This window comes from Pararge aegeria, chromosome 3 (assembly GCF_905163445.1).
Source record: "Pararge aegeria chromosome 3, ilParAegt1.1, whole genome shotgun sequence".
Classification (NCBI taxonomy): Eukaryota; Metazoa; Arthropoda; class Insecta; order Lepidoptera; family Nymphalidae; genus Pararge; species Pararge aegeria.
The window spans coordinates 4,736,261-4,760,533 of NC_053182.1; the positions used below are offsets into that span (position 1 = coordinate 4,736,261).

At 35.4% G+C, this 24,273-nt stretch overlaps 1 protein-coding gene across 1 annotated transcript in view; it reads left to right on the plus strand.

Annotated features, from left to right (window-relative positions):
* The first annotated feature begins 1,200 nt into the window (after positions 1-1,200).
* The window catches only part of LOC120636952 (calcium/calmodulin-dependent 3',5'-cyclic nucleotide phosphodiesterase 1), a 51,258-nt gene continuing 28,185 nt past the window's right edge, over positions 1,201-24,273 (plus strand). Inside the window, exons 1-4 of the mRNA XM_039908530.1 lie at positions 1,201-1,204; positions 1,655-1,741; positions 6,352-6,505; positions 23,168-23,281. Of these exons, the coding sequence (XP_039764464.1) occupies positions 1,201-1,204; positions 1,655-1,741; positions 6,352-6,505; positions 23,168-23,281 (359 nt within the window). The remainder of the gene's footprint in view (positions 1,205-1,654; positions 1,742-6,351; positions 6,506-23,167; positions 23,282-24,273) is intronic.

A 24,273-nucleotide genomic window follows, 5' to 3' on the forward strand; every position in this document is an offset into this window, starting at 1 on the left:
AACCAGCTATATAAGTAGTACTTTTCCTTATAGGTTATTACGGTTTAGACGACCTCCTTGGCGCAACGAGCGAGGTCCCGGTTACGATTTGGGGGGGGAGCAGGGACAATTTGGGAATTTATAATATAATCTTAATTTTATATCTTATCTATATCTATATCTTAAATATATATCTTAATTTTCTCTGATCTGGTCTGGTGTGAAGCTTCGGCCGTGGCTAGTTACCACTCTACGTCAGTAAATACGTGCCGATTAGGGGTGGGGTATTGTTTTAATGTAACTGCCATAACTTTAATAGGTTCATCATTACCATCTTAAAATTCATTATCACTTACTAGCAAGTGAGATTGCAGTCAAAGGCTAACTTGTTGTGGAATAATCTAAAAAATATATATAATTTAGTAATTATATAAAAAATTAGCATCTTACTTTTGAATGAAAGGAATTATCCTGAAATACTTTCTGAGAGGATTTCTAAACACATCTACTAAATTCCATGTTTATGTGATTTTTATTTTACTGTATCTGATTTAAAAGTTCTTGACAATTCATTCAGTGAGTGATAGATATTTCGCTGTCGTATTATAAAAAAAAAAATAACAAACATAATCATACAGTTAAAATTCCGTAACATTAAATTTCCCAACAACTTTTAGCATCACATTGTTTATTTGAAAATTAATTTCGCAGAGTAATTTCAAACAATAACTAGGTTCCTTCTCCATTTATGAAAACCTTTGTTCGCCGCTTATAAAGCAATTGCAGTGAAACGTTCTTTTTGGACCGAGTCACGTTTCAAATAGATCTTATTTCTACTTTATGTATAGTGTTATGAGAAATTTTATTGCATCCTCATTAATTTATATACTCGCTGATGTATATTTATTCGATGTACGTGAATGAGAGAAACTGTTCATATATTGGATAGAAGCATTACTTTGCGAAATTCTATGATATATTATGAAAATAAAGCTTAATTTGAGCGAAAAGCAGAAACAACAAAGTTGCTATCCTATGTTATGATAGATGAGACCGAAGCGGACATCTTCCAAGCAACCTTTTATTAAGAAATTCGTCAATTGTGTAATATGTTCGTTCGTTCCATGTATAAGTTTAGCAATGTGTTAAAAATTTAACACTTTTTGTATGTCAACTTAGTACAAAAAGTGTAAAAGTTTTAACACATTGCTAAACTTATACATGGGTATATTGAAAGCCTTGGGAAACACATTATGAAATTATATAATATTCAATACGACAAAATTTAAGTTATATACAGATGCCACTAATTTATTCCCGTTTATACTTTTTGTTCATATAGGCCTATTCGTTCCATATACGTTCGTTCCATCTACATTCGAACCTATATTATTAAACATAATACATAATATAGAAGGTACAGCTTGCTATACCTTACAAAGCTATGGGTGCTCCCTGCAGCACTTGTAATTATAAATGCTAAGACGAGCGGTCAATAATCCCAGTTAACGCTCATTTGAGGAAACCACTGATTGAATCATCCCGTGATACCGATCCCAACTTATCAATATAACCGTAAAACACCTATAAGAAAAATTTGTTTTTTAAGCACTGATTTTCGAAGCCCTTTCGGGCATTATTAAGTGTCAGTTATAAAAATACGGTGTATTTGCAGTGGCGAGTCCACCGGGTGGCCCGGGCGCACCACGAGAGGAGGTGCCCCGCCCGCCGCCGCCCCCCGCCCCGCGCAACGGCTCTCCCAGTAAGCACGGTTTTCAACAGTGGCTGCTTAAAGTTTTAATTTTTGTTTTTTAATCTCTACAAAGTTATTGTCTCCTCATAGTACTCTCTTCATTTTCATTTCTATTTTTGACATATGACTTTCATGGCACAGTGTATAAAAATGGCTATTTTGAAGTATTTTTTAGAATTTTTGTGTTTTTGACTTCATTGTTTTAACTGTTCATTGTTTTTTTTCTTTTGACTTCGATATTCATTTGCTCACAGCAATTGCTGCTGTAGAAAAACGTTTTGTTTTTTTTTTTGTTTTTGTTTTATACGTAAATAGATGAATTATTGTCGCTTAATGTTATTCTATTTTATTTCAAAATTCAACATTGATGATGATGACTCGCCTAGTAAGATCATAGTTCTCTCTTACTCCCGTTTTAATCATATTTAACTTTTGCAGTTCTACCAGTATGCATGATATTCAAAATCTTTTTGAATTTCTCCTAACAATTTACAACTCAAATTGTTGAAATCAGTGGCTGTGCAAATTTTAATTTCATCTTATTTGTCTCGTCCTATGGCTCTCGCAGTTAGCAAATTCGAGAGACGTATGATGTTACGTTTCTCGAATTTCACAGCACAGTTTTCTAAACTAATACTTTAAAGATGAAAGATTTTTTGTTTGGTTGTTTGTAATAAATGATGCCATAGGAACCACTGTGACACTTTGTTTATCGATTCATTCGCGCTTGATAACATAATATCGTGTATTCATTATTACAATAATCATGCTCTGAAATAAAGCTGCATAATTCAAGTCATTATATAAATCCATTGTAGTGCATAAAAATAGATTAATTTGAAAAATGTAAAAAGTATGATGCAAAATTTGTTATTTTGATAAAAGCGTAGCGCTTGTAATTAAATTAAGAACATCTTCCCTTCAACATCTCTGGTAATTGTCCCTTACATTCCTTTGATATCTTTTTCGTGTCGTTTTTGAGTAATTCTTTAATACAAGTCTCCGGTCTAAAGAAAGGGAACTTTTGTATCATCAACTTGATTTAGGTACTTACGTATCTTTTTTCTTTCTCTGATATTTTATTTCTCATTTTTTAAGGTGTTCTGAAGCATGTTAGGTATAAGTAGCATGGTATTTATGATGTCAACTTACTTTTAAAAACTTGCAACGTAACTTGCTTATGGAATCTGGACCCAACTTGTCCAACGTAGTTTTTGCTAGATATACTGAAATTTCTCATATCCCAGAATTTTTCGCACCAATCTTCGAGGAATTTTTACGACATCTGAGACGGGATTGCATACTGTATATTTTATGTTTTTTTATAAGGCGATAATAAAAACATAAAATATACTTTTCTTGATAGACTCCGGCCAAGAATGATTTAAAGCTCCTGTTCGAATAACGATAATTTTCGTACCTAATATGCAAACATCGGTTATTTTGTTTGGCTTGACAAATTGAACGATTGGTTTAAAAGAACAAACTACACGTCTCTATTTAGCAGATATCTTTAATTAGTTTGTTCGATTTATCAAAGTATTGAAAGTAAGCGAAGGAAATGTAAGATGTATGCTTTAGTATTTCCTAGTTTAAAACTAAACTGAAATAACTTACGGGTGAATAAAATGAATGAGTACACTATAATTGCAAACCACAGAAGATAAATAATAATATAGAATCAAACATATCGGCGATACATTTGATTTATATTAAATAAATTAAAACAGTATGACGACGTTGAAGAAAAAAATACTATAACGGAATTGAAAACCCCCAGCGTATTGAAAAATAAGCTCTTAATCAGATAATAAAGAATACGTGTCGGCGTGTTTGTTATATGGTTACAATTTCTTCTATTAAATGGAATCCATTATTTATTTGGGACAAGGCTACGTTGTGTTCTCCCACAAAAATAGTACCTATTCAATTCCATCCTCAAGGGATTGCAATGACTACAAAAAGTGTTTCAATCTAATTTGCGGTCACAGTATATATTCTATGTGGTGTCTGGTATAGAAGTGGAAAATCGCTTTTTTAGGTATGGATAAATATCCATAGCAACTAATATATTATTTTTAAATCGAATATAACTTAAAGCTTGACAATCGACATCGAGCTAAGACCATATTTTTAAAATTGGCTTTTTTCCTATATCCTTACAGATGTAGTCTAAAATAGAAGCGCACTGCACTAAAAAAGGACAGTTCTTTTGACCTATAACCCTGATGGGTTTCTACGCAGCATCGTACCGAAACGATCTTAGGCTTGTGAGTACAGCATACTATAAGATGGGTGGCTGAAGCTAGCCCACCAGACAATATATTTATGATATTTCCTTATAATTATGGTAGCCATCTATAGTTGTCGGCGTTTGCATTGTCCCAAACAATGATCGTCTACTGTACTGTATCGTAATATTTCTTAAATATAGTTCAACGGTACATACACGGTAATATTTTTGGATTTGTCAGACTCTTGTAACAAGATAATATTTTTGGATGTGTCGATATTTCGACCCAGTTGCATGGAGCATGGTCACGACGGGACTGCGCAGGAACGAGATGTAAAGTTGGATGTCACGGGCAGAATCTGGATAAGGAATCGCCGATCGTCACCAACTTGTATGGATAAAGGTCCAGGGATTCGTATGTTATCGATCCAATACTTTTTAGAATGGGATTACCGTTCCAACACCATAGAATTGCCATAAAACCCATCGATCAAGTCTAAACATAATGACCGATATAGTGCTACAAAACAATTCGTAAAGTGGCAATAGGTGGGACATGGCCCATAACAGCATAGCTGGAAGAATCAGTAAAAGTTTGAGTGCCAAGGTGCTGGAATAGTGATCTTGCACCGGTAAACACTGCATTTGCAGACCCCTGAGTAGGTAGATATGCAACATAGAACGAACTGCAAGGAGCTACTGGACACAAGCGAAACGAAACCGTGGATATAAAATCTCCCTACAAAAGGGAGTTGGGTGACATGACGATGAAACACCCGTGCTATTAGGTACACCTACTATATGTCAAATTTCAGCGCTCAGTGTACTTTGGACCAGAAAATAACAATATCCTGAGGAGGTTTTACTAATTATAAAATATAAGAAATATGTAAAATACCTAAAACGACTTTGTGTGACTCTGTGCAATATTCAATATTAATTTTGAAGCAAACTCAATAAAGCTGCGTAGATATCGTTATTTGTGTTACTCGAATGCCAAGGGGCATAATCTCAGTCAACGTGAAGGCAGGGGTGTAATATTTACGGGCAAAATTATTTTAATAAGTAAGCTTAGTCTATTTGCGAGTGCTGAGAATTGTGTTGGCGTACCTCGTTGTTGTAACGACGGTGTATGTAGTACTTTATAGTTATCATCTAAACTATCTTATATCTATTTATTCCATTGGTAGATATATCTTATAACAACCAATGGGCTCACTGCTGGACATCAGTCTTTTTAGGTAGTTCTAAATACCACGGTCTTCGAATTCCTGCGTCTCGTTTGATATCAACTGTTTACCTCATCGGGGGTCTACCGAGGCTGAGTTTATCAGAGCCAACCCAGAACTCCAGTGTCTATGTTAAAAGGCAATTTTTTTTTGCTTTATTATAAATTCATACTTTCTTAAATTGATGTTACTACCAAAATTATAATTAAAATAATTAGTGTCAAGGTTGCAATTAGTGTAATGCTAATTCCTAGCTGCATTTCCGCGCAGAGCAGCCAGGCTGATTCTTTGCGCAAAAAATAATACAGCCCTTCTGTCACCAGATGAGGCAATCGAACGCGGTGTTATGTCCCGTAAACATTTTTTTTGTACCGAGATTGAAAAAGAGATTTTCTTGCATGTTCTTATGTTATTGATCAACTTAAAAGCTGCTTAACCGGTTTTAAATCTTTTTTCACCAAAATAAAGTAAGTAACATTAGTTAGTATAGTTTAGCTTAGGTCAGGTTAGGTTAGGCTCATCAGTAATAATTAGGCATATATGAATAATGGAAAAATGCTCTTAAGAAAACTGGCTATTGCTAGCGACTTTTGTTCGGTTTCTTAAAAATCCTGCAGAGTAAAGGCAACTAGGCTTTTTATTAAAAAGCATTTTCTAGACAAGCGTGCTCCAATCTAGACATCATCATTTATTTGAAATATGAAATATAAAAATTATTTATTTTGTATCTATTTCATTACAATAGGCTAAAACCTCAATTTAAGTTTGAAAAAACCTGTATTTGGAGGCCTCGCTCTTTCCCATACAAAGTATATAACTACACACATTATATTACATTTTATAATTTTTTACTTTTTTGTTTAATTTTTAGAAATTTCAAAATCAATCATGCAAGCATGCAAGTATGTAAGTGGGTGTGTGTGTTTATGTGTGTGCTTTTATTTTATAATCAGGAAGAGAAATTCTGTCTCGACGTACGTTAATGATTTTATCCAATTTGTTACGGTTTTTTACAGTCGTGCAGTTTGAGTGGATAAATAATATTATTTATTCTATTATACAGCGGACAAGACTCTTTCGTTAGTTGCAGGCATGACTCGTTAAACGCTGGCTTATCGGTAATAAAAAAAACCTAATCCTTTTTATTTTGTCCACAGAACAAGGCGCCCTCACAATAGTCCGTCGCTCGTCCAGTCGCGGCAAATCAGAAACGTCGCCTCCAACGGACGAGCAACTCGACCAGCTCGATCTGGAAACAGAGCACTTGCCCGCCGTCGACACGCCCGACGCCTGCGATAAGGCCGCACTCAGGTACCTACAACTTTGTATAAACCTCTTTTTACCTACACAGGGTTAATTATCGAACTTTTGCAATAAGTATTCTTAAACGTCACAGGGGAAAATGGAAGGCAAACGATCACGCGGTCGATCACCCACACGTTGGACAGACATAATTAAAGCTACAACACAAACCTCCGTAGTCCAAGGTTTCAGAAACGCTGAAGATCGTAACAAGTGGAGGCGCATCGCGGGGGCTGCTGTAGCCAAAGAAAGTGTACCATCGTCAACCACGACCTCTGTCAAGAGTGAACGACTAAGGAGGAGGATTCTTAAACGCTGTTGCTAGTCGTCCGATAATCCTCCCTGGCGCATTGGTTAGCGCTGGGGTCTTATAAGTGGGAGGTTCTTGGTGTGATCTCCAGGAAGAACAATATGGGAATTTATTATTTCCGAGTTTTATCTTGTCTGGTCTGGTTACTAGTTACCACCCTACCGACGTGTCGCCAAGCGGTTAAGCATTCTGGTACGATGTTGATTACAAACCGAACCTAAAATGTAATGCAATAAAAGAAAAATTTGCGACATTAGCTACTCATGATTTTATTTCTTCGTACACACAATAACACGAAAGTAAAATAACCTCGACCTAGCTTAAATTGCGTCTTTCTTGTTAAATTGAGTGCTTCTAGGTGATCATTAAATTAAACTACATTCAATTTAATAATATTAGGCTACCTTGGTCTGCATCCAATAGCCGGGCGCATAAACACTTCTATTGAGAATTTTATGTTCAAATACTTTCGTCATGATAGTTTTGGCCAAGTTTTGTCAATACAGCGATAAAAAACTTCCTCAAAAAAGTCCTTATTTATTAATTAGCAAATCCAATGCTTCAGATATTCGATACGTAAGTTCATTAACTTTTTTATTGTAAAACTCTTACAACGTTTTAACTATGAATTTTACAGTGGTTACACATTATGTATTTTAGGGATGGATATGACATTCATCGATGCGGTGACAGCCCAGTAGGTTCCACTTCGACTTCACTTTCGGCGGCCAAGTTCAAATCCCAGCACGCACCTCTATCTTTTCTAAGTTATGTGCGTTTTAACCAATAAAAAATATCACTCGCTTCAACGGCGAAGGAAAACATCGTGAGGAAACCTGCATACCGGAGAGTTCTCCATAATGTTCTCAAAGGTGTGTGAAGTCCAGTTATCCGCACTGGGGCAGCGTAGTGAACTACGTTCTTAACCCCTTCTCATTTTGAGAGGATACCCGTGCCAGTGGGCCGGTAATGGATTGATATGATGATGATGATGATTAAATTCATCATCATCGTCATCATTCCTTCAACTGATTGACGTCCACTGCTAGACATAGGTCTTTGTAGGTACCCATATCGGCCGCTTGTTTACAGCGGCTACAAGCAACTCGTTGGGAACCAAGCAACGCTGCGTTTTCCTTTGCGGTTACGCCATTCCAGCACTTTGGGATCCCAATACTACTGGAAAACTTGAAAATTAATAATAATCAAATAACCATAACGCGTGGATAATTCATACGTGTAATATAACCTCAATCATTTGCAGACATAGCGATTACAATAAAGGTGATTACCAGTCACTATAGAAACATAAAAACATCTTATAACGTAAAATAATTGATTCGATTGTTCACGTTACTTGATATCTGATACACCAGAATTATGGTATTTCTATAGCGTAGTATCTGACTTGATTTATATTTGGAATAAGATATAGTTCTAAGAAAATGAGGGTCAAAAGGTTATTAAGAAAATCATGAGTTATTGTTGTAACTATCTAAGTACAACTTATTTGTAAAATGAAAATATGGTTGATATTTCGGTTGACACTGCGTAAACCTTTTTATGTCAAATTTTTACAGTTAATGATCTTAGGAAAAGGTATTATTTATACTTTAATATACCATTTATGAGGTATAAGGCTTTTTAACTGGTCTTGTTAATAATTTAATAAAATTGGAGTATCAGTTTGTTTTTTATTAAAGCTGTTAATATTATTATCTAAACGTTGGCATAAAACTCGTGCTGGCTCAAGAAAGGGCCACTTTAGTTTCGTTCTCAGCATGTTTCATACCTGACCGCGAAAACCAGTGTTCGAAATAGTACCGGAACGCTAAATCGATTGGTGGCAGGGATTTTTCAGTTGAGCAATTGGTCACGACCGAAGACTCCCACTAGATCAGACCAGAGAAAATTTAGAAAATGATACTTCACAGCTACGAGTTTAAGATCACAACGCTTACTACGGAAAGTCCGGACTGATGAGTCCGTTTCATCTTGGTGTGATGTTACGGCCGGGGTACCTCAGGGTGGCGTGTTATCTCCTTTACTATTTGCCATATTCATTAATTCTATCACTCAAAAAATAGCTTCTCTCTATCACATGTATGCAGATGATGTACAGATTTATCGCCACTCAACTTTTGAAAATCTTGGCTCTGCTATTACTGCTGTTAATGTTGATCTTTCACTGATCTGTGAATGGAGCAAGCAGTATGGGCTGAAGGTGAACCCCGCAAAATCGCAATCAATAATTATTGGCAGTCCGGGAATGATTTCAAAAGTTGATTGGCAGAACATCCCTTCTATTGTTTATAATGGTGTCGCTATTCCTTTTAGTGCCACCGTTAAAGATCTTGGTATTCAAATAGATCAGGATTTATCATGGTCAACGCATATTAAGGAGCTGAGTAAGAAAACTTTTGCGAAAATGCATTTATTGCGATGCCTACGTGCTGTTCTGCCAATCCCAACCAAAGTTATGATAGCACATTCTCTCCTTCTCTCAATTCTCGATTATGCGGATGCAAGCTTTCTTAATTTGACTGAAGACCAGATTAACAAACTTGAGCGTCTCCAAAATCTTGCTATTCGGTTCATATTTGGCCTACGCAAATATGACCACGTTTCCGAATTTCGACAAAAACTCAAGTGGCTCCCTATTCGCCGTCGCCGGGATTTGCATGTACTTTCGCTTCTGTACTGTGTTTTATTTCATTTAAAAACTCCTTCTTATCTTAAGGAGAAGTTTACTTTTCTGGGAGTGCAATCTGATTTAAGATCGTGTCGCGCGCTGACTCTGAGTATGCCTTTTCATAGAACTAAGTTCTATGAGCACTCGTTTACAGTGCAAGCCATAGCGCTATGGAATGCGCTCCCAATAGACATAAGGCAATCTAAGACACTTTGTATTTTTAAGAAAGCTGTCAAAAACCACTATAGTTTGCATTGAAGACGACTTGTAATAGTATTTACTGTTGTTAATGTATTTATGATATGTTATAGTATATATTAGTTTATTATTATTTTTTATTTTTTAATATTGAATTTATTATGTATTATTTTATTTGTGTAATCTAGTTTAAGTATTAGTATGTAGTTATTAGTATGAATTTTTTTTAATATGCACAACCTGCAGTATGTTATCCTTTTGTTTTTCTTATCCTAAGGTTGCCTGGAAGAGATCGCTACAAAGCGATAAGGCCGCCTTTTGTATACTTCTTCTGTCTGTGTTTTCTTTTATTCTTTTTTTGTATTTTTATTTGTGTGCAAATAAAGAGTATAAATAAATAAATTAATAAAGTCATTTGTTTATATAACACGTAACCTCTATATGCAATACAATACTGTAACTGTATGGTAGTCCCGGCAAAATATAGTTTAGTAAATCTCTTCGATTTATCATATATATGCAAAAAGACACCTTATAAAATATATAAATATACTGCGACAATACACACATCGCCATCTAGCCCCAAAGTATGCTCAGATTGGTGCTATGGGTACTAAGACAAGTGATGAATATTTTATATGAATAATACATAAATACTTATAACATACAGATAAACACCCAGACACTGAAAAACATTCAAGTTCATCACAGAAACATGTTCCAGTTGTGGGAATCGAACCCACGGCCTTAAATTCATAAAGAAGTGTCGCTGCCCACTGCGCCAATCGGCCGCCAACATTCTAAAAGAATTCAAAAATGTACCTATGGATAGTCAGCATGATATGCTACACCGATAAAACGGTTTTCCCAAGGGAAATTAAAAACTATGAACTTTTACTGATTACGCTATATCTAAAGTAATAGTGAAGCAGTAACAAGAAACTCTCATCATAAAAAAATAACTGCCGAAACTGCCAGAAATTGAATGTTGCAGCTTTAGCGAAAAGTACGAGGCATTTTTAAAAGTAAAAATAGCATATGCATAACAATAGCTTGGAAACAATTGGTGCCGAAATGAACGTGAAATGTCAACCGTAGTGGGTTGTTGTTCACTAATTTCATTTGAAAACCTGAAAACATGCCAAAAACATGCTTATGGTGGGAGTTTTCGCCAGCGGCTAGTTACCAACTACGCTAACGGCAAAGCGTTTCATCGTGTGATTTACCATTTTTCTTTCTTAATATATAGCCTACTGGCTTGATCCCTATTGTCAAAGGTCCTAACTAATAGATAAACCGTAATATTTGTACCGTACCGTGTGGACGTAACGTATTGGCTACGATTACTTTTTTATATTTATTTATTATATCACACACACACACACACACTATAGATTTGTATAAAAAACGCTCAAAATATTACGATTACCAGCCTCCACAGTCCACTGGCGGACCTACCACCAGTGGAATTTTTCAATTTAGTTGTAGTTCTAAAAAAGTTTAAAGTATTTAGTATCGCTAAGCCTTAAATGGGGGGTTTACTGCTGTCTGCTATCTCCAACCACATTCATTAGATCTACACAAAGTTTGGGCAAAATTAAACACATATTATAACCTGTACTATAGAAGTACAAAAATAATTATTTAAATCGGTTATAATTTGTCGGAGTTATTGTGTAAAATCGTCAAACAATTTCATCCCCTCTCCCAAATTAACCGAGCTTAATGTCGGGATAAAAAGTATCCTATATTACTTCTAACACTTCCAAAAATATGTGTACAAAGTTTCTGAGGCTCAAAGCGTAACAAACAAACTTACATTGACATTTATAATATTAGTAGGGATAGGGATTGATGGTTAAGGTAAAAAGTAGCTAATATACGGTTTTACATAATAAATTCATACCAAAAGACCGTTGCTAGTCTACTTTAATCGGATGATTGTCCTTCGATAACCATCAGTTTTTATATATTCATGTTTAATCATCATCATCTTCACATCAATCCATTACCAGCTACAGAGCACAGATCTCCTCTTACAATGACCCCTTCTCATTTAAGCTTTATTTATAACAAAGACTAAACATAAAAACCCCCAAACTCATACATATTATATTTAATTTTTATTAACAAACAACATTCCATTCTAAAACGACTAAGCTGTGCCGAAAGCGTTTTAAAAAAAAAGTTTTTTTCATTCCACTACAAGTTAGCCCTTGACTGCAATCTCACCTGGTGGTAAGTGATGTTGCAGTCTAAGATGGTAGCGGGCCAACCTGTTAGGGAGTATAGTAGTCATACCCCCTAATCGGTTTCTACACGACATCGCACCGGACCACTAAATCGCTTAGCGGCTCGTCTTTGTCGGAAGGGTGGTATCTAGCCACAGCCAAAGCCTGACCAGCTCATAGAAAATTCAAAAATAATGAATTCCCAACCTCCTACTTAAATTCAAAGCGCTCACTGTTACGTCAGGGAGGTCGACAAAATGGCGGATGCTTTTTATACATTTATAAACAACTAGCTGTACCCTGCCACGCTTCGCTGTGGCACATTGAAATTGAATGGTTGAGAAAAATAGATAAAAACAATCCTTGATGCGTTATTTTTATTATATATCATGCTAAAATTTCAGCTTGATCGGTGCAGAACTTTTTGAGTTTTTGAAGCGTACACAAACCAACATAACATTTTTATTTATATAGACTTCAATAAGAGGTTATATGTACGACTATATGTATTTTTTATGTTATTTCAAAATTTCTTCCATTCTTCTATTGTTGCAAAGGGTTTTTCCAATTAACACTCAATCAAGATTTATAGAAGGGATCCCATGGAAATAGAGGATTATATTCAAAAAATTTTTAGGCTTGTTAGTACAGTGTGTAATCTCTAAAATCAAATCAAATCTGTCAAGATTCAGAAGTTTGAATCTGAGATTCATGAGACTCGTTACTCTTACTCGTTATTTTTTTTTATGTTATGATACACGTCTCTGTTTGCTAGCGTAATTAGTGAAGTAGACATATCATGTACATAGCCCACTTAACGTGATGAGACTACGGATCGAAGATGATTGTTAAGTAATTGGTTTTCAAGCGATGCCTATCCGTAACGATTATGTACACACAACTACTTTTTTGCGACGTACGACTATAACCGTGGCCCAAATGTGTTCAATAGCTACAACTCAGTAATAAAAGTTTTCAAAAAACCCACGTTGAAAACTTTCTAAATGCTCCTCAGTGACATAGTGCAACATTCTTTCGTAATTAGTTAAATTAAAAATATTTATTGTAACGTTTTAAATAATAAAAAAAACACTGCCATATTAGTGTTAATATAGTTCTTTTAGACACATCCTACAGAGGCGATATATTCGCTAATATTACAATGAGCTACTATTACAAATTATAGTATCAACACTACCTTAAAACTATTTTGAATTTACCTCACCTTAGTAAGAGGTAAATTAGCTTTTTGATCAAAGAAGTATTTTATACTTTTTTGATCAAAAAGCACTATAGTAATTGGGAATATAAGAACTTTTACTGTATATACCAAAAAAACCCAATTTACGTTTATGTGACGTCTAAATGGTAATTAAAATATTTCTTACAACCGACAATTACAAAAATAATTGCGCTGGTCATTAAAGTAAAATGTTCAGTTGTGAATAAACTTTGACACTTTAATGGAATATAAAATAAAAAAATAAAAAATAAAACCATTCAAATTCCAAAAGGGAGTTCTAAATGAAATTCCAAGAGCACTATCCATTAGGGACATAAAAAAAATCCCATATGCGTATAACAATAAAAAATCGAAACACGACAGTTGTTCTGGTTCGTAGAGCACGGCAGAAATCGCTTTACAAACATTGGTAGGGTAAATACTCAGAAATGTTTCGAATATCTATTGTTAGGGTTTTGCACTATGACAAATGGAACTAAGTGGTGTCTGTACCGTATGTTTATGCACAAATCTGCTATAGCCATGTAAACAATCTCATTGTTCATCCATACATGGTCGCTAACTATGGGTCTCATAAGAAGGCTCAAGGTCACTCAGTGGAGAGAAAAATGCTTGGAATATCTCTAGGTGATCAAACCAGGAATAAAAGATCCATAGTTACCGACGGAGTTACTGAAATAGCTCAGAGAGTCGGTGGGGTACATACTCGTAGTTAGGAGAACCGCTGGGCGTTGTGGTCCCAAGGTGTTTGAATGGCGAGGGAGTGAAAGAAGTAAATCATTTTAAACTTGGCAAGCCCTCGCATACTAATAACCTCATAAGGATTTTGATTCAACTCCTCAACGATTTAAAAATTAACATAATAAATTTAATGAACTTTGCATTGGATTTTGTATATGTTTCTGTTAACTAGGACGCCAGTAATGTTTTGAAATAATTTGGACTTGACAAATAAAAAAAATAACTGGATACTAGCGCGATGTTATCTCTAAATAATATTAATTTGGTACCCATATCGTGAGAGTGCGTAAAACAAAATTAGACCCCTATTTCGGGAGTTCACCATATCCAACGGATTAAGACGATAATGCCGCTTAGCTATCCAATGATTTATATGGTCCAGCTACCATTAATTGTTATCCAAACCACACCTGTATGTAGCTCAATCGGGAATAACTGTTTTAAAATTCTGTTGCAATGATTGACCTTCACAAACTAACATCCAAATATTTTGCTAGTTAGACAAGCATGCAAAAAGTTCCGTTTTTTCGCCAATGTGTTGAAAAGGATATATGAATATTTTACTGCAGAATATATTTTCACACGGACGCGATTACACGATTTATCATGCAGAACTTCTACATGACAGAACGATTGTCACAGAATTACAGATGCTAGCGACTGAACAGGAGTGAACCTTAATAAAACTGTAAAATAGTGCCCAACTCTATTTTAAAAGTGTTTGTAAAATTAAGGTGAAGGAATTTTCGTGGAGCATCCGTAAAAAGTACACCTTTTTAAGGCAATTATGCTCTGGAACGATCTGCCTGCTGAAATCCGTGGAAGTAGTTCCCTTCCGATATTTAAGAGTCGTCTGAAGGACTACTACCTCTCTTTTTTGTGATAGAATTTGAAGTAGATTCTTTATATTTCTTTTCTCTATTTAAATTATGTATTAATAATCTTAATCTCATAATAATCTAATCTAATCTACTTATATTCATTATGTTTGTTATATATTTATATCTTAATATATATAAATCTCCTGTCACGATGTTTGTCCGCGATGGACTCCTAAACTACTTAACCGATTTTAAATTAAATTGGCACACCATGAGCAATCTGGTCCAACTTAAGAGATAGGACAGCATAGATCTTTAATTATAGTCGTAATTTTATTTTATTGCAAATTATTTGTCTATAATTAATTTACAGTCACATGTTTTATATATATACTACTATACTCATTTAAGGCTTAGCGATACTGAATACTTTAAAAAATCAAACGCAGACGAAGTCGCGGGTAAGAGCTAGTATATTATATATATTTCATATAACGTATCTTTATTTAAATTATCTATGTATTTGCATCTTTACATCTTGGCATTTATGTATGTCTATCACTGTTGGCGCCTGTAAGAGATTGCTTCTAGCAATAAGGCCGCCTTTGCATGTCTACACTGTATACTCCTTACTGTTTTTTTCCTGTATGTTTTACGTGCCATAAAGTGTTTCTTCTTTTTTCTTCTTTTGTTTGCATAAATCAACATATAAATATAACCAAGCTTATCCGCAGAATTACAATAATACTGCAGATAGACAGAGTTATTAAACTTAATGATACCGACTCATTTGTGCTTAGCATTAAAAGAGCGCCATACCTTATTACCACAGAGGTAATAAGGTATTGTCCAGCTGAACAGAAGTTAGCCAAAAACTATCAGTATTTGTTCTGAATACAATAAGCGACCACCTACCTGTCAGACAGATATGTTTGTAAAGCCGTTGTAAACAAGATAATAATAAAAACATCGATTGGTAGACTTTACACGTCCTTGACGACAGTATAGAGAACTCCCATGCTTAATCTTCTTTGTCGTTACACTTTTGTCAGGGTTTTCATGATCATAATAAAGTGATGCTGTTTGGAGCCTTACTTAGCGAGGTTTCGGAACTTCTCCCTAGTGGCTGACACCCTTTTTTTTTTAATAGAGGAGGAAAAAAATCCCTTCGGATTTCTGCTGGCATCTCTGCCAGGTCTGCATGGAACCGCTGGGCATTACTGCATTCCGACCTTATTCAAGCGTTTTCTCTCTTGCTCGTTCCTCTCTCCTCACCATAATGCTTCTTAGCATTCGTGCATATTTTTGCCATTCCTTTTCACTGGAGAGCACGCGCGCTATCAGACTCTGGGAGTCTACATTACTGCTCGCTCTCTGTGCTTCAGATCTCAAGTCTGTGCAAACAGGACATTCAAAAATCGCATGTCTTTAGGTGTCTTCCTCTCCACAAAAGTTGAATTCCTGTCTTGGAGCTTTCCCAATTGCGAATAGGTAGGTGTTGAACACCCCGTGGCTACTGAGCGCCTGAGTGATCCATATGTCCACCACTCCGTGCTTTTTCTTACGCCATTTCTTAAGGTCCCCAATTAACTCCCTCGTCCACGTACCTTTTCCCGCTCCAGACCACTCTTTATCCCATTCCGTAAGGACATTGCCCCATACTTCTCGTGGCGTCAATTCTCTATCCCTGTACAACTGGGCACGTTTTCTTACCATTTTATCTATGGGAATAAGCCTGCAATCACAAGCACAGCATCTGTGGAGATTGCTCCACAGATACCTATCGCCATTCGTCTCTGGATCGCTTCAAGTTTTTTTCGGTAAAGTTATATCTACATTGCACCCTCAAAAATTGGCGCAGCGTTAAGGATGACGGAGTGAGCCGCTGATGCCAGAACTCTTCTTTGGCTTGCTCTGGGACCACCCTTTGTAAGTTAACGGATGCGTTGCATAAGTCTATGCAACGCATCCGTTAACTTTTGCGCTTTTTTGGCTACCTACGTATGGCTGACGCCCTGGTGCATTAATGCAAAGAGCCGCTCATAGCGGATTTAACTTGACTGATCAATCGCATAGGTGACATTCCGCGTGCCATCTAGTGCCTTTCACCTTGCCCTGTACAACAAGGCGCTCTATAGAGACCTTTTGTCAGGCCTAATGTTCCCCTATAATATTCTTAGAGTATTTGCATTTTCCGCTAACAAGCGATACCGCCATGATACCAACATTGTTAGCTAAGTTCCTCAGAATTATCACCCATAATGAACATTGTTTCTGGAACAGCGCACGGGCTTTAAATAATTATCGCTGATACTCGTGAATACTTTACACTCTTATTCCAAGCGCTACAAAGAATCTTTTACTGTTAAAGCACTAACTCTAGTTTTAAGACATAAGTGCTTTTGAATACTTGAGACGAGTCATAGACTTTTTTATCTTATCATTACTTACGTCGGAAAGATGAGTAAGTATTTAGTGAAAGTCCCTCCGTCAAGGCTTTCTGTGTTCCAAAAATATTATTTTCAAAGAAATCACAAGAATGCGTCATCAAATATTCAGGTGGACTTCTTTCCGATTTTTAAGTAAAATTTTTTGCCGGCAGTATTCCAGCAGCGTGAGAACTAAAATATCTAACAAAGATCGCTTCAATTACATCCGGGCTTCATTTATTCGTTTCTTCTGTACGTTTTTTCATATCAAACCATTACCGGTCGACTACAGGGCACGGGTTTTTCCTACAATGAAAAGGGTTTAGGCCGTAGTTTACCACGCTAGCCCAGTGCAGATTGATGGACTCCATACGCCTTTGAGAACATTATGGAGAACTCTCAGGCATGCATGTTTTCCTTAACCGTTGAAGCAAGTGATACTTTAATTACTTAAAACGCACATAACGTAAAAAAAATTTAGGTGGGTGCGGGGTTTTGAACTTCGCACCCCGAAAGTGAAACCGAAGCCTTTATGACTAGGCTATCACCGCTTCTTAGGTATACCGTATGACAAAAATGAGCGCAATAAATGATCGCGGTTAAGATTCATAGTTTTAAATAAAAGTGCGGGTAGTGCTGCAGCAAAATAGAAAATTGTTTGAAATTGGAGCATTATTTTGACAACCTTCTTCCAGAATCTGTCCGAGGCAGCGATCAAAAAACCATTAGCTGGTCCAAGGTCTGACAATTATTACTATAAAAAACCCATGAAGCACAGCTAGTTTATGCACAGATTTTTACTTTTAGTAGGAACTTTTATTCTGAATAGCATATTATGAAAATTAAACTTGAAAATTTGCTATACTCCACGAAAAGCAGGATTACCTGTATGGTGTAATTTATAATTTCTTTAATCCTTATCCTTGGTGTGGAGACACCAAACAGATGTTCGGCAATATACCAGTTGAGGGTACATTGCCGAAGATCTGTTTGGTATTGAAGAAATTATAAATTACACCATACAGATTCTCCTGTTTTTCGCGGAGTAAAGCAAACAAATTTTTCATAATATATCATGGATTTCCGCAAAGTTACGCCTGCTTCTATCCAATATTTAAACTGCATATGCTTTTAGTAGTTGTTTAACCTACATAATTCGGACTCAAACGATAAGGGATTTAGATACAAGGTTTTATATCCAAAGAATCGGATTCCCATCCCGGAGTAAGCTAATAGGCGTTGTCAACTTCCAAGCCTCGGCGAGCACGGGACATTAATAGGCCGAGAATGATAAAGTGGTCATTAGTTCAATACATTTGCAATTGCAATGAATCGAAAAATTTCTCTGGCAGTGCAATATGGAAACTAAAACCTCTTACAAAGGGCAATCCAATGTCACCCTGGCTTTATTTATTCGTTTTTGCAGGACCGTTCGCACTTTTCAAATCAAAGCGCCGCCATTTTTTTTTATCTCAACTCGATTTCAAACTGCAATTTAGATTGATACAAACAGTTGCAGAGTGTCACTACACTTTGAGTCGTTTTTTATGAGTCCTGTAGATTTTAATGAAGTTTTCCCGTTTTTTCCATAAATAAGAAGTTATTTCTTTTTCGAATTTAATAAGCGTGTGTATTGTGCTTTGAGTAACGTGCATTTTATTTGCGTATGTTATACAGATACGAATATATTATTTTGGAAGTACCTATGTAGTAAGTATATTGGAATTGTCGGAATTGTTGTTTCTTTGAAGTTCTATAAAACAGTCCGCGACAACATACGACTATTTTTTGAAGTCGGCTCATTCGCGGACGAAGTCGCGCGGGTCCACTAGTACGAATATAAATAAATAAAAAATAAAAGACGAGACGAGAGTTGTGTGACGGCGTTTTCCAACACAGTACCACTGTACTCTACAGAAAAAAAGTGTGTGCGTGTAAACTGTAGTCGCGCGATAGAAGTAAAACTTTTATTATTACTTATTGATGAAAGAGTAAAATATTCCTGGGGCTCCGCCATTTCATTTAATATTCACTATTTCATTTTATATTATATTTAAAATTCATTAATATCACTGTCACATTTTATAAATATTTTCATTTGGTAAATAGAATAATTGAGAGTAGAAACCTTGTCGTAGAATATTATAGAAGGTCGCAATCGTCAGAAAATTAATAATATAAGTCGAGAAGCGTTTAGTATATGACATATATTAACGACCAATCCAAATTATTATTTTTAAATAGCGGAAACTACTCAGACGTCTAACGTAAGCGTTACTTCCGTCAGAAAAAAATCATCAGATCTTATTGATTGCACCATCTACTCTCTTTTCTATGTTTTTTCCTTTTACGCCTTTGGTTGCCTGGAAGAAATCGCTATGTAGCGATAAGGCCACCAAATTGTCCTCTCTTCTTGTCTCTTGTTTACGTACTACTTTTTTCTTTGGTGTACAATAAAAGTGTTTTCATTCATTCATTCATAGATTTATTTATTTAATTGTTTGAAAAAAAAACTCATAGCTCTGAAAAGTTAGATGTTGGGTGTCGAATTGGGCTCTCCCAAAATGAAAACGCAAAAGTAAAAACCGACTAGGCTGCCAACACTAGTGTATTGTGAAATTAATACATTTTTTAATATTGCCCACAGATAATTTATACTAATTTACACTTGTTAATTTTTTTTCTTCTACTCGCCACTTTTTGAACGTTCAATAGAAGTTGCCAATTCTGCGGTGGATATCCTGAGCAAGTTCAATTTAAAACATTTAAATCATAGCATTGTTATAATATCGTCCGATACTGTTGATGCAGTCTGATTAATTTTTCTGCACCGAAATCTATACCAGAAATGAACGTGAATAATATAGTTTGATGAAACATTATTACTGATACAGCCGCCAAATAAATCTAAAAATACTAATTCCCACCCGCGGAATGTTGTTAGCTCTCAAAGTTTTCTCTTTTCCCCATTGTATGGTAAACGTTAGGAAAATTAGAGGTAAAATAATTACTGTCAACTGCTAAATGGAATGGAGTGACTAAACTGATGCTTAATTTTTTTTAATTTTGTGATTTTTACTTACAATATTCAAAACTTGAAGATTGTTTACACCTACCTAGTGACAAATATTAAATTTAACTTTTCATATTAAATATAACTGGTTACTAACCCGCCATATTGTATTTGACTATTATTATTTTGATTGTTATTATTTATGGATTTAGGCAACAGCAATAGAAACACATACAATACTATACAAAATAACATACAATATAAGAACTCTATAAAAATAGTAATAAGACCGCCTTTGCATAGCAATCTTTGTCAAAATATGATTTCACTGTGTATTGTTTTTAATGAATTTGTGTGCAATGAAGTGTACCTAACTCTGGATAAGAACAAATCTAATAAAAACTACGTATTAAATTTCAGTTGTAGTAGATCTTTTTGTGACAGAGTTAGTCCGGGGAAGTAACTAATTCGGTTTTAATTGCCTCGTTTTCCAATAGTGAAAGTAAACAAGTCATGTCAGGAACTGTATCTTAAAAGCTGAGTAAATTCCTCAAAACTTGGCTACCCTTGCATAACGAGACCTCGACTACGAAAACTCTACAAGTGCAAAAGTGTGTCTGTTTGTTTGTTTATTACCTATTTTGGATAACACCAATGCACCAATCTAGATCAACCTATTAAAATGTTACAGCGTGACAAACGTTCCAACAAATGAATGGTACTGTGGCATTTGTAATAGTACTATGCTACTCGAATGTGAGCGACCAATCAGATCATTGTCAGAGGCCATGATGGCTGAGAATCTTGGTATACGTATCCGCTTCGATAAACTCGTCGAAGTAGAGGAAAAGTACATAAACTAAATAGAGCAGTTGTGATGTTTTAACTAAACCAATTATTCTAATAGTATTTAATAAAATTCATTGCACGCGTATTAAGAAAAAAATTACTTATATGTACACTTTTATCATAGTGTATAAAATATGTAATAATGGAGAGTAGGAATGTAACCATCGCTCGTAGTGCCATTATAATATGTAGGTAACAACCTACTTCCTTTTTTATTGCCTCTCGGTTTACGAGGGCCATTATTGCTAAGGCTTTATTGGAGTACACATTCAATGGTAAATAACCAAAGGCATACAATAGTCCACCTAATTTTATTAAGGCGGTGACAGCCTAGTCCTTATGACTGGCATATCTTTAAGGGGTGCCAAATTTGATCCTCGGCATTCACCTCTTTTTAAGGATATGTGCGTTTTAAGCATTTCAAGAACACTGTCTTTAACGGCAAAACAAAACATGGTGAGGAAACCTGCTTACCTGTGAATTCTTCATTATGTACACAAAAGAGTTCTGTGAAGTCTACCAATCCTAACTTTGCCGTGAACTCTGACCTAAACCCTAATTCTGAGTGGAGACCCGTGCCCCTTATTGGGCCTGCAATAAATTAAATACGATAATGCACTACGACTGACCAAAAATCTCAATACCAGCTCGGAGGTAGGAATTTTGTGGTATCCATTACCTAGCCTCAGAGAGCAAAATAAGCTATCTTTTGCATGCCTTCCTTTTTTTCGTTGGAAAATTCTCATCGATGTCAGACTCGTGCTGACTAAAACACAGTATTCCAACCAGTCGCCTGGTCGCTGGGCCACCAGGAACGCTTTCGCACACCTCCGTGACACTTTAACAACCAATAACAAATAGATGCAATCATGAAGCCTATAACAGTCCACTGCTGTCTCTTACGATAGGCCGACGTATTGTTGATCACAGCACATGGTAGTAGTAGCAAGAGGACGCTGCTACCTGCTCTCCGTTTAATTCTGTTAGTCGCCCCGAAGGCCCCTCGCGAGTGTTTTTGATCTTAAGTCAAATTCAAACTCAATAATACTCACTCATTTGTTTCGAGCACTGTTGAAACATCAAGGTTCGCCATTACCACAAGACAGATACTTTAATAATATATATACAGATACTATAATAATATATTAGATCCGTTTAAAAAAAAATACAGAACGACAAAATAAATAATGTCTATACTGTATTCTTTGTGCTTCTCTTTTCTGGAAAATAAACAAATTGTCCCAATAAAGTGATTTATTTTCTCATCTTCGCTTCAACGGACACGGATAATAAGCAAAAAATAAAAATCCTTACCAAAAAAATACCCGAAAGTAATCCTGAAAATTTTAATACTGAGGATATTATAACAAGAGCGGAATAAAGGGAGGAATCCGAGTAATATAATCGGTGCTCAAACAGATTTTATGTGGGTAGGGAGGTGGTACTTTTTTATCGTGCTTGACGCAAAATGTATTTCGTTTAAATATTTGAGGTAGTTACACAGCTGTGAATTAAAACAGAGATTTTATTAAGTCACGTAAAAGGCCCGTTGAATACAGCGCAGAAACCATATTTTGTGACTTCCTCTAAACGTATCAGTAAATACAAATAAATGGTTGCACTTGACAACGCTTCGCTTTGGCTCACTCAGATATTCCCGTCGAAACCTTAAGGTAATGAGTATAATTATAAGTAGAAGTAGAAGATGTATTTGCTCTCGCTCTTGTTGTCCTAATCCCAAGGTTGCTGGCAGACATCGCTTTTAAGCGATAAGGTCGCCTTTTTTATTCTACTCCAGTCTTTGTGTTTCTTTCTATGCGTCCTTTATTTTCCTAACTGTGTTGTGGTGTACAAATAGAGAGTTTAATTCAATAAATAAACAAATAAAATAAGCATTTGTAACACTTAAAATGTCATGCTCTGGAAACTTTCCACAAAAGTACAACAATCTCTCGAATACAATGAACAACTAGATTTTACTTTCTAAACACTTACATATTCCTTGAAGTTGAATCTGGAATCATGATGAAACGAATACAGCCACGATTTATAAAACAAACCTATTACACTGATTGCGGGTCTCGCAAAGTTAACCACGTGTTAAAAGGTTTGATACTAATTTTTTTCTTTTTCCTTGTTCACAGATTACGCTATCTCCTTAGACAATTAAACAGAGGTGAAATTCCAGCGGAGACACTACAAAAGAACCTTCAATATGCAGCCAAAGTACTTGAAGCTGTATACATCGATGAAACCAAGTATGTATCTATTGCTTTACGAACGTTATTCAAACACTAAAAATTAAAACAAAGTAACTTCATTGCTATAAAGTACGCATCAAAAATGTTTTTAAAACTGCGCAATTGAAAATGCAAAATAAAAAGCGGGATTGTATCATTACATTCCTTTTTTGCTTCAATCCATTTATACTATTTGCAGTTAATACAAAATGAGCATCGAAAGCGTATGTCTGCATACGCTTTCAAATTCAAATAAATATTTAAACTACCGATGATGAACTAAATATACCTATAAAATTCGCTGAATACAAACTTTTAATTGCGGAAGTCCAGACTATATAATCAAACTTTTTGAAGCGTACACGAAATATAATTTCGATTGCAACATTTACGAACCTTAGTGAAACTTTAATTAAAAATAATTTTAAATTTTACTTTATTGTGCTCTGTGGGCGTACTTATGAAGTATTTCGTTACGCGTAAGATATCGTAAATGCTGCATATACAGTTTATTATCGAGCGAAATTTCATTATTTTTATGTTTCAGATTTGCCGTCGGAACGGGGATAATATTCGTAGGCTATTATTACTCGTAGAAATGTTTTGGACCGCCATTGATTTATTTCCCAGCAAGCTCTTTTGTAAAGGCTATCGCTTATTCCACGTTCTTTATCTTCCATTGTGTCTCAATGTCGGAGCATTTTTTAAATAAACAGTAGGTACTTACTTCTGAAAATGAAATCGAATATTCAACCGTATTTATCGTTCTTTTCTTTCATTTCTTATTATATTTTTCACAGTTAATAGAATTTCTGTTGTTTTTTTTATATAGCTGAATCCAATTAATTTCTATGATTGTATTTCTATTGGTCAATTTATTTAGAGTTCGAGAAATACATTTTACAGATTACTTAAACAACTTTTTTCATTCATTCAACAATTGGCTATTGGAATATAGACCCTTATCTATTTTTTACCAGCTTTTGTACGCGGCTTCGCTCATTTAATGT